This window comes from Octopus bimaculoides, chromosome 2 (genome assembly GCF_001194135.2).
Source record: "Octopus bimaculoides isolate UCB-OBI-ISO-001 chromosome 2, ASM119413v2, whole genome shotgun sequence".
Taxonomy (NCBI): Eukaryota; Metazoa; Mollusca; class Cephalopoda; order Octopoda; family Octopodidae; genus Octopus; species Octopus bimaculoides.
Window position 1 is genome coordinate 36,925,168 of NC_068982.1, and position 12,191 is coordinate 36,937,358.

The 12,191-nt window shown below is 32.7% G+C and overlaps 1 protein-coding gene across 5 annotated transcripts in view; it reads left to right on the top strand.

Annotated features, from left to right (window-relative positions):
- The window catches only part of LOC106873450 (dystrophin), a 562,674-nt gene that overhangs the window by 48,105 nt on the left and 502,378 nt on the right, over nucleotides 1-12,191 (top strand). For all 5 annotated transcript variants that reach the window (XM_014920808.2, XM_052976364.1, XM_052976366.1 and 2 more), the window contains 7 exons: nucleotides 963-1,053; nucleotides 1,295-1,533; nucleotides 5,261-5,440; nucleotides 5,751-6,065; nucleotides 6,798-6,885; nucleotides 7,069-7,310; nucleotides 7,918-8,080. In XM_014920808.2, coding sequence (XP_014776294.2) covers nucleotides 963-1,053; nucleotides 1,295-1,533; nucleotides 5,261-5,440; nucleotides 5,751-6,065; nucleotides 6,798-6,885; nucleotides 7,069-7,310; nucleotides 7,918-8,080 — 1,318 coding nt within the window. The remainder of the gene's footprint in view (nucleotides 1-962; nucleotides 1,054-1,294; nucleotides 1,534-5,260; nucleotides 5,441-5,750; nucleotides 6,066-6,797; nucleotides 6,886-7,068; nucleotides 7,311-7,917; nucleotides 8,081-12,191) is intronic.

The window sequence follows — 12,191 nt, forward strand, 5'->3', positions numbered from 1 at the left end:
CTTCACTATTCTATGCTGCCTATTCTATGCTGCCTATTCTATGCTGCCTATTCTATGCTGCTGGGTATTGACATCAGTCATTCACTCATCATTGGTATCCATGGCTGTAGCTAGGGTAAGTGGCACCCAGGGCAAGCACCAAAATTGCACTCCTGCCACCACCACCACCACCACCACCAAAAAGTTGAAGCTTGCACAGAAAAAATGGGTAACTGGTTTTAAAAAATTGCATGGCGATAAGCAAAACAAACCATGTCTGAAACGGTTTTGAATTTTTTTTTAATGGCTAAATTAGAAAATAATCTTGGCCAAAATTGCCCCCTCCCCCACCTTAAAATGACACCCAGGGCATGTGCCCTGCTTGCCCCACCCTAGCTACGCCCCTGTTGGTATCAGTTATGCTCTCACTTTTATCCCCTCTCCTGCTGGTACCATGATAAAATGCACTCAGTGCACTCTGTTTTAGTGTGAGGGCAAGAAGTCCCTTTAGTCTTGTTGTAAACATGACAACCTGCCTAATATTGGTGCCACAAAAAAATGTACCCAGTATATTCTGTCAAGTGGTTGGTAATAAAAAGAGCATTGTAGCTGTAGAAATCAAACCAAAATCAAAATTTATGAGGGAGATGTGGTCCAACCCATCTAGGGATGCAGCAGCAACCTGTCCAGCCTATGCCAGCAAAGAAAGCAGATAGAGGATGATGATGATGTACTGAGTACAAGATGATTGACTAAACTCTTGAGTGAAACCATTAAAAGAAAGGAGTAGTGTATATAGATTTCAGTTTATAAATTTGTCAATGTTAACTGGCTTTCTGTTAGTGTTCAGTTGAAGAAGATTGGCAGATGGGGAGAAGAAAGAACTTGATTTCAAATGGTAGAATGTGCTTTTGATTATGGAATTTTAATACAATACATCAGTTATGCTGAATTCTATTGATTTTCGAAATCTTGTATTGCAGAAAGTGCAACATTCTGTTGAACAAAAGCAGAAACTAGTTGATTCCCTTCATAATATGGTTGTTGTTGTGGATGATTCCAGTTCTGAAACAGGTAGGTGAATTATGTATTTTGAAACTTTTTAAAAAGTTTCCTAAATTAGAAACTTTGAAGCTTTTAGCAAAGGTTGGTATTTTGATTTAGGTCTTGTGTTTTCTTGGACAGAATTCCTTAAGTATAAAGGGATTGATTTGATCTTTGATTAACTGTTTAAGTTTCATTCTTCATTGTTGAAAATTTTAAAAATTACATAAAGGTAATCTAATGAAAAGTGTTTTCTTCTATGGCTTTATAGCTTGTGAAGCTCTTGGACATCAACTTGAAAAACTTGTCAAACGTTGGGATGATGTATGTAGACTAACTGAACAGAGACGGTTATTACTACAAGATGTCTTATTAAAATGGCAGTTTTATTCTGATGGATTAAAAGCATTTTGTAACTGGCTTAATTGTCAAGAAGAAAAACTTGTAAAAATGCGTAAAGCTACTCTGAAAGATCCAGCTGAAGTTTCTGAACAAGTAAAAAATTTGAAGGTATGGAAGTTTAATTATTACAGTTTTAGTTTTATCTTCATTTATTTTTAAATGATTTAAATATTGTAGTGTATTTTGTGTATTATTATAATGTTTTGTTTAGGATGCATTACACTTAATAAATAATCTCTTTTGACTATTAACCTCAACTTGAGAATGAAATAGTTTTCTTATTCACACTTAATTTTGATTGCTTTTATCTATGATCACCATTAGATGACTGCTCACTGAAATGTATGTATGTTCTTATTGAAAAATCTTTTATTGTTAATAATCTGTAAAATTATAATCTTAGTTACAACACCTGAGATATTTAATTAGGATCACGTTGATTTGGCTGCCAGCATCATTTTCTGTTCAATTCAATTTCATATTCAGTGTAGTGATACATATTTATAGGCTAATGAATGACGTAAAAATCATTTTCGCTATAAATCAATAAATAAAGAGTTAGTAGCAATTAAATTTGAGATTTTGGGGTAATTTTAGCTAATCGTAAGTCACAGACACGTTCATGTCTGTTTCCATAGTAACAAGTCAAACATGAGAACTCTTTTGTCAGTGAGAAAGCACATGTATTGACAAATATATTCTACACAATGCCATGCACATTGACACTGTGATCTGTTGCTTCTACCCTGGTTGTGAGATGTGCTAAAAATAACAGCTGAATATGCCTTAAATCACCCCCCTTCCCCCACCAATTGAAATTTTATTTGCATAATCCTATGAATCCCTGTGTATAGAGTACAAATTCGCAAAACTTTTCTGCAAATTTTTAAAAAGTTATGAGGGGTTATATGTCATGCGTTAAACAGAGTTTGATTTGTTTACAGTTTCATATAAAAACACGTGCTATTTTCAGAATGTTGACATGTACAGTCATGCACAAAATGACAGCTTCCAAATCCTGGTTCCTGACAGGGTGAAAATGATCAAACTTTAAACCTCTATAACTTTTTAAAAACATTTTTCTGGAAAAAGTTAAAATACTCCAGCAACTCCGCTTAGGAAAGTATATTAATATTCCATTCAATAAACTTTAATTTTTGAAATGCTGGAAGTCAAACCAACTAGATCCTTTAATTAAAGTACCTTATTGTTTAAAAATAATCTTTACATCAAAATTGAAAGAACACATTTCTTCAGTCAGATTCATAAATTTAGATCTAAATGAAATATCTAAAAATAGATTTTCTTTGTAATAAGATTTTATGAAAGAATGCAGAAACTACTTTGACTATATCTTATATCTATACAAATAAGTTTTGTTATTTTAAGTAGATCATATAAGTATTGTCAGTATGATTTTGTTATTAGACTAATTTCAAATATTAGATAGAATAAATGAAACCGTTTCAATTGGATCCTTAACATGCAACAGTGTAGTTCTATTGACTACAAATACGAAGTAATGGAAAAACAAAAGTAAATGAACTTTGCAGAAGAGTGACATTGAACAACCATATCATTAAAACTTTTATTTTTCTTTGAACTTGGCCTGAATCTATTTATAGACTAGTGATCTTGCTTGTAGTGTCAGCCACTAACTACTAACAAAATCATTGTCTTCCTCTGTCTACCCCTCTCCCTGTTCTCCATACACTACTAGTGAATTGTTGTCTGGGGTAAATGGACACTATTGTAGAAGGCAATGGGACCACACATATTTTTTACCTCTTGGTCTGTTGGTCACTTTTCTTCTTAAGTAGTTCTGTTTTAAATGGCTTAGAACCCATACCTCCCTCCTCTTTAAGGGTAGTAGGTACATCATGCTGCTTAGTTTACCATCACCAGCTGGCCACCAGGTGTATTTGACAGATTGCTGTGTTGCAAGCTTTCAGACCAGGGTTTCTCAATGCACCTTTACACTTCTCCAAGGTGTCAAAATTAGAACACCAATGTTCCATTCTCCAACATCTATGGACTTCATTTTATCTTTGATCTTACCCATCATCTCTTAGTAACACAGAAATCTCTGAAGTACAAACTTTTTTACCTTCTATTCATAATTTATATGCTACATTCTTTATTGAAATTTCACTTTGAAATGTGGTGTCTCTACTTATGTAGACTCTGCTCTCCCTGTTACTCATCTTTCTCACCTGGATACCTGCAATAATGACTTCCATTTACTCTGCCTTAAAGTTTCCCTTTTTCATTCCTCCAAATACATTCTCTTCTGCTGCTACTCTTTAGAACTCTGAACTACTGCCACCATTTCAACCATATCTCCTCCTGCACTGAGGATACATACCTCACTTCAACCCTTTCCAAAGTCATTGTTCTCAGTACTTACAACTCCTATTGGCTCTTACTTTTATCGCATACTGATGCCACTAATGCAGAAGCTAAATCTTTTGCATTTCTCAATTTGAGCCATGAATGATTCCTCCTAACATCATAGACCTCAAGCTCACCCTTATTTTGAACTGCAGCATATCTGCCTATCTTCTTGCCAACATTGTGAAAGCTTCTTTTCTTCCAACCATGATTTATTTGTGAGTAATAAAGTTGCAGTGAAAGCCTTCACCTTTACCATCTGCTTTGCATCCAACTCCACTCCACTTACACTTGTTAAATCTTCCTCAAATCTATCTTCCACTTCACCAGTCTCACCATCTTGCATACATATATGCCTAGTGTAAAGTACCTCCAGTTGCAGCAAGGCCATCAGCCTTGGCAACACTTCTTCCATAACTAAAATAATGCACCTTAGAACATGTAAGGGTAAGGAAATGAAAAACCATGGGGATAACATTCAGACAGAGACAGGATACAAGAAAATGTGAGTGTAAAACCACATTTTTGTGCAGATATGAGAATAGTATAAGTCAACAGAACCAGTGGTTGAGGGCAAAACAAAAAGACTGTGTCATTCTTATTGAACCTTTCAAGATTGGGCATAGAGGCATTTGAAGAATTTCAGAATTATAACTTGGTGTTGCAGGATAAATAAATTGGGAGTACTGAGAGTGAAGTTTCTTTCCTATTAGTGTGGAAGAGGAAACATCACTGTAGGGAGCCCCAAAGTGGTGGATAGGAATACAACCTCTGGATACAGTTATTAGTGGTAGAAGTGGAAATAAGACTAATAGGCCAAACCTATGGTGTTCTTTGGCAAGATATAACATCTGACAGATATTTAGCTTAGGGTTACATATGGTATTTGGAAACAGCATGGTAGGTGTGCTGCTTTTATAAAATAGTCAACTGCTAGTCACTAGTGATGTTCACATGATGCTGGGCAGAAGAATGTTTGTGGGATCAAGAATCACCAAAATGTATTACTGCTAACATCTATAAACCTGATGATAATGGGTATCATTTGCCAATGGAATATTTGAATGAATAAACTGAGCAAGTTCAACCAGATGAATATGAGTTGCGAATAGGGAATGAGGGAAGAGAAGGGAGAAGTAAAAAATATCTTCTATGGTTGGGTACTACTGGTGAATATATTATTCCTCCAAGGTGCACTACCAGCAAAATTGCTGAGATTATCACTGCTGGATAATCCCTTAGTCATAGATCTGTATGATTTAAGTTGACCTAGAGCAAACCTTCTTTAGGTTTTGTTATTCGAGTAGTGGGGACTCAATATGAGAGAACTGATGAAGCTATCTTGGACATTGTTCTTCTGCTAAAGTATTTAAAACATGTTTAAAAAAAATTGTCTGGTTTCTAACTTACACTGAGTAAAATTCCAGTTGTTTTATCATTTTAGGCCATTGAAAAAGAAATGGAAGTACAAGTACAGTCTTTTGATGAACTATATGAGTGCGGTCAGCAAATTGTCCAGAATCTAGAGGATAAAGAAGCTGTTCAACGTATAAGTGCTGAACTTGAAGATGTACAAGAGCGATGGGAAAATCTGGTTCAGAACATGGGAACACAGAGCCAAGAGGTAACATCAAAATTATATAAATTTTACTTTTTAATTCTAAGCTAATATTAGGTGTTTATAAATTATGAAGATATTTGTTAAATATTGAAATGAATTAAAAAGTTTCCATTACAAAATACTATATATAGTCCTAGAAATTTAAGCTTACTAATTTTGAAATCATATGAGTGGCAGCTTTTGAAATTTGTTAAGCCATTTTGACCGTCATGTCTCTTATTTTTTTCTCTACTGCAAATTATTTATGGATAGCTTTTGTTTGTTTGATTTTACTAAGATAGGAAAATTTTAAATATAATTAATTTGATTTCAGATTGCTGGGTCTGGAGTTGAACTTAGTAAAATAACAGATCTCGAGGAGATTCTTGCTGAAGAGAAAGTTCGAGAGACAAAGTCTGAACCAACAACTTCACCTGATGTGGTGAAAAAGCGCAAAACTGATACAGCTTTACGGTTAGAATTTGAAATAGATATGAAAAAAATGAAAGATTGGTTTGAGAAGACAGAATCAACATTAGCATTGCTATCTGTTGATGATGACGACGATGATGATGATGATGATGTTGAAGATCCTTTCCTTGCTTCTCAAGAAGAGTTTTCTGAAGAGGAGCAATTTGTTTTAATTCAGGTACTTTTATTTCTTTGAAATCTTAAATTCTATGTTTCTGATTGTATTAACAGTTACTATTTCTAAAAAAATTTATAACATGTGGTTATGATGCCAAGCTAATGTCATTAAAGTCATGACTTCAAATCTTACAATCATAACATCTGACTATACTTCTGACCAAAACCACATTGTATAGTCTATACTTATTTTATAGTTGAATAATTAGAGATAGGAAGAGCATTCAGATTATAGTACTGTTTAAAAATCTGATAACAATTTTCTTTTGAATTATGAAGGAATCTTTTTTCTTATTAATGTTTTCTGTTAAAAACTTAGAAACCAGGAAACAATTTCACTGAGAATTATTCTCTAAAACTTATAAGGTATTCCCATAAATCACTTTTTACCATTAATTCATGTAATAATTAATAATTGCACTGCTTAAAATTTTTAAGTTATCACTTATTTCATTATAAGCTTCTTTCAATAACTTTACCAGTTGATTTTTAAAGATCAAATCTACCCAATTTGGTTTTGTATTGTGTAAAACTTTCAGTCAACTGATCTTATTGCACTCAGAGTTTTGCCTATAAATTTCATGGACTATGTCTCAGTTGACTGAAATATTTCAACTAATTATATTTTACATGTGAGACCCTGCCAAAAAAGTTTATATTTCCATCGAAATTTGAAAAAACAAAAAGAAAGAAAAAAGAACATTTTATCTTATAGAACTATTTCTTTTGACAGGATACAAAAAATGATGTGAAAACTCACCATGATAAAGTATCTTCACTCTTGGAAACTGGGAAAAAATTAATTGAAGAATTAAAATTTGGTAAGTTTTTATGTATATAAGAAATATGTGTAAACTAATTCTCTTATAATGATTGATATTCAAAGGACCCTCTTAATTTGAGATGAACTGTTTTGCTTGTTTAATTGTTAAAATTTTTATTGCTTTTAAATAAAAATTTGTTCTGAAGCTAAATTATATTAGCATTTTATTTTATTTTTTAAGGCGGTGAAAATTATGATAATATTTCTAAGCTGACACAAGAGCTGGAAGAAAGATGGAAAATTATCAATCAACTTCTGAATGAGACACATAGTAAGGTTTTTCTGGAAATTGAAGCTAAAAAGTTTTATGACGAACTGAATTCACTGAAAGATTTGATGTTGAATTATGAGAGATGGGCATCTACTGCAGAGAACATTTCAGAAGAAACTCTTGAAATCAGTCATCAGTTAGAGCAATGCAGAGTAAGTTAAACTTTCATTCTGTATATTGGGGAAAGAGTGTTTTAGTCACTGTTTCTAACATGGATAATTTTATAACTATTGTTTAAAAATAAAGGGGTACTTCATTTTTATTGATATTGTGTTTATTCTAAAGAAGTTCATAAAAGCTGGATATTAGGGTTTACATATTGCATGTAATAGGCTTATGGATTTATTTGGATTCACAATGCCTAATTTTAGTGATCTCATAAACATACATAAATTGTTTAGATTTAGTCCATTTCAAAACAAGCCATTCATATGTTTGAATTCATGGATATTGAAATCCTGAATAGATTGTTAGTTTATTATGGAAGTATTGACTTTAATGTATTTTTCCATGAAGCAGTCTGTCTCACAAAGCTCATTACCTCCCAGGTCTTTCACTACGACCAAAAATAACATGTACAAAGCATGGTTAAATTAAATTCAATTTTTTGATTAATAATTAATTAAATATTTGTTTCAAGGTGTGCATGCTTGAAAAAGCATTAATATGCAACCAAACAATGCTACATTACTTATATACTATATATTTTATTTAGTGAAGTTGTATGTTTTTAAAAAGACCTTCTGTAATTTGTAAAAGGTAAAATTAAAAGACATGAAGTCCCAAGAAGAACGTGTTGAACATCTTAAAGTGCAAGCAAATGCTTTGTTGCAACAAGAGAAGAAGACAGGAAAGAAAGAGAAAGTTCAGTTTGATCTTGATGCATTTAATCAGCGGTGGGAAGCTATTTATCAGAAGATAGGTAGGTTTCATACTATGTTTATTCAATCATTATATGATCCTGAGTAATGTCTTTGTGCAGAAATTATAGGAAAATATTGTTTTATGCTGAAGTATTTGTTGCAGACCCCCGAAAATGGGGCTCTGAGGTTAAAAACATGTCAATGCAAGGTAGCATAAAAAATGTCATTAAACTGATGCTAATTCAAAATGCTTGTTTCTTACTTCATGGAAAAGTCTTTTATTTCTTGTTTATTATATTAGCATGTTTTAGTAGGTAAGTCACTTGATTTACTTAGTTTATTTAAATGCCCTCATTGGAACTTAAGATAGTGTATTACATTTAAAGAACAGAAGAAATGATTCCTTTTGTTTATAAAAGAATCCTTTCTCTGAATGACAGTGTATGGTACATGTGATCAGAAGTGTGAGCCTGATATGAAAACATAAGTATTAAATACAGAAGAGCAGCTACAAAGAATAAAGAATAAACTAGGTTGATAACTATACATTTTTCAATATGAAATTGAGAGATGTAATGAATGTTTGTTGATGTTTGATCAGCAATATTTTTGCTGTGAACATCTTGTTTTTGTTTTTTTCTTTTCAAACAGTATTTCTAAAGCCATATTATCCAATGTAACCTCCTATTTTTAAGATGGTACTCTGTGACTGCGTGGTTTGAAGAATGTTTGTCTGCTATTTGTAACAGGTTTGGTAGAAATGTTATGTAAATTTGAGAGATGTGTAGAAGAAAGGCAAGTGTTTTTATAGAAACATGAGAATTGATATTGAGTAAATATGGATAAATAGGTGCAGGAGTGGCTGTTTGGTAAGAAGCTTGCTTCCCAACCACATGGTTCCGGATTCAGTCCCACTGTGTGACACCTTAGGCAAGTGTCTTCTACTATAACCTTAGGCCAACTGAAGCCTTGTGAATGGATTTGGTAGACAGAAACTGAAAGAAGCCAGTTGTATATATCGATCTATATATTTATATGTGTGTCTTTGTGTCTGTGTTTGTTCCCCCATCACCACTTGACAACTGGTGTTGGTGTGTTTACATCCCTGTAACTTAGCAGTTCGGCAAAAAAGACTGATAGAATAAGTACCAGGTTTAAAAAATAAGTATTGGGTTAATTCATTCAACAAAAAATTCAAGGCAGTGTCCCAGCAAGGCAACTGTCTAATGACTGGAACAAGTAAAAGATAAAAGATGTAAAAACAAAATTTATTTTAGATTTGAACATGCTTGATTTGATAATTGTAATGACATCAAATAGAGGTAGATTCTACTGAATTGTTTTTCAATGGAAAATTACTTGTTTAATGTCGTGGATGATTTAAAATATAGTTTTCCCAAAAGCATGCAACTTTCGGTCTGTTGGCTTTTAATAATTTTAATTTTTATACTTTGGAGTGGATTCTTTTTTCATTTCTCACTCTGAAAATCTAAGTAAAATAAAATAGAATATGTTGGGTAACTGCAACAAGCAGAGTAGTATATATTGATTATAAACACCACATAATTACTGACACTCACTATTCCAGAAACTTAATCTTATAACATTAATCTCACATTTACTCTATTGGGGAATGATAAATGTATATATTGTATAAAATATTAGTTTGATATATATTATCTTGAAATGATATTTTCTTGTACTCTGCTTCTCTCTCTAAATTTGTTGTTAGTTGAGACTACTACAAAAGGTACATATAAGCAGAGAGTTTCATATTTCATGCAAATGCACTTATAAAACAGTTTAGTATAAAACTCCAGGTTCTTGAGCAACTCTTTTAGTATTAACAGCTAATGAAAATAAAATAAGATTATATGTACTCTTCACTACGTATCGAGTTCTCTTCCCCATGTTTATAAACAAGACATACTTATGCATGTAAATGCTTACACATACCTGTTTCAGTGAAGTATGTTACTTAAGTACTGGACCCTTGAAAACTGAATGATTAAAAAAAGGAACAACTCTATTACCTAAAAGTTTTAATTTTAATGATCATTCTCTTTTAGGAAAATATTTCAATCTCTAAAATACTTTTAAATTAGTTTTTAAGTTGGCTAAAAATCTTTTGGGTTTAAATGTTTTATTTATAAAGAAAATAATGTAATAAATGACAATATCATTGTGTATAATCTCAAGAATATTCAACCTTCCGACCTCTGTATGTCTCATTTTCCAGTGTTTCATTATGTCTCTTAATCGTCTTTGCTTTTCTGTTTGTTGACATTTTTTTTCTGCGTTGTATTTTTGTATCTCCCTTTGTCGCTTTCCTTCCAATATCCATCCATGTTAACAGAAGATACAGACTGTGAGTATTACAATTGCTGTTGTACTACTGTCTTAGTGTTGTGTTTTGTCATGTTGTCATCCTAAGCTAAATCTTTTCTTTGCCTTGACAAACAATTTTAATGTTACCTGAATGTCATCATATAAACAGATAAGCATGCAATATATGTGTAAGATGTTTTAATATTATTGCTCTTGTTAACACAACTATTACATTGTTCAGTTTAATTTATAATTTTATGATAAGCTATGAAATAAGTAGTAGCCCTGAAAGAAAGTTAGACGCTATAAAATACATCCATTGTGTGCAATACCAGATTTTTTTTTCCCCAAGAAAATGTCTGTTGTAAATATCTATAATTGAATAAGGTTTTGTATTCTTATAATGTTTCAATTCCCTTGTTTTGTGTGGGTGTGTGCATGCGTGCGCATGTGCACACACATACACTCCTGTACTGCTAGCTGTCACTCACTCACTTTCTGGCCAGTCCTTCATCGAGATCTGTTCGTCTCTTACCATCACCATCTTGATAATCTGTAACTCATGTTCTCTTACTTGCAAACATTACTCTTCTATGCTTCTAGCTCCCATTCTCTTTTCCCCCAGTTACCAAGTTACTCATTATTGATAACTATTATACTCTCATATTTCTCTCTTACCAACAAAAATGTAACTTCCGTGTCTCTGTCTCATTACTTTCTGCTGTCACTGTCTCCTTCTTTTCCTCCTCCTTTTCCATATGGTCACTTCAATCATTATGTCCCTTTTTCATACTCATGTTTCTTTCTCCATATCACACTAGTTCTCATAGTTCATTTTCTGCAATTGCCTGTTCTATCTAGTCCATTTGTCAAGTTACTTGGAATGAACAACAATAACATTGAGCAGTAATGGCTCTTTTGTCTTGCAGAGTACAAGGTAACCCACTAATTCTGATTCCTTGTACACTCTATAAATGCTCCTTGTACACTCTATAAAATGTTTGCTGAATGAGCGGAGTAAACACAGTCAAGAGGAGTTTTTAGTTCTGTCTTCTGGAGGACGTAAGATTTAAAAACCTGGTACCATGATAAAATACACTTTGTATGCTCTGTAAAGTTGGTGTTAGGGAGAGCATCCTGTCTTAGAAACCTAGCCCAAACTGAAGAACAAGGGTGAAATATGGTCCTGAGACCTGTCTAGGAGAGCAACTAATTCCAAATAAGAACTGACATGGATTAGGATCATCAGCAATGCCAGCATGAAAATCAGTTGTGTACTGATGATATATACATATACCACACAAATATCTATCTGTTTCTCTGTCTGTCTGTATGTATCTCTATGTATGTGCTTGTGTGTGTTTATATGTATAATACTAAAAGTTGCCATCTATTTTTGTGTGTACCACAATTTTTACTGAAAACAATTCATTATGTTGATAAAAGGTTTTGAGTTCATGTACTCTTAAGAAATACATTTCTGGGCTTTAGGAATTGAAAAATGTTGTTTATTATTTTATGTGCAAGAGAAAGTATTTTTCAGCCATTCATGGAAGAAAGACAATTCATGAATGTTGTTGAAATGGAAGAAGGGTTGCTGAGTATATATCAACATATAAAGAAAACAAATTGATGCAATATCCATAGAGTAACAAGGATCGATAGAATAGCTCATAGCAAAATACAAGAAAAAAGGATAGTGTATATGTCTATCTTCATCTGTCTCTGAGATGAATATCTGAAAGAATGAGAGGGTGTGTGTGTGTGTATATATCTATATAGCGAGAGAGTTTATGATGCAAATAAACATGTATGGGCTTAATATATGCTGGGCAGTGGGGG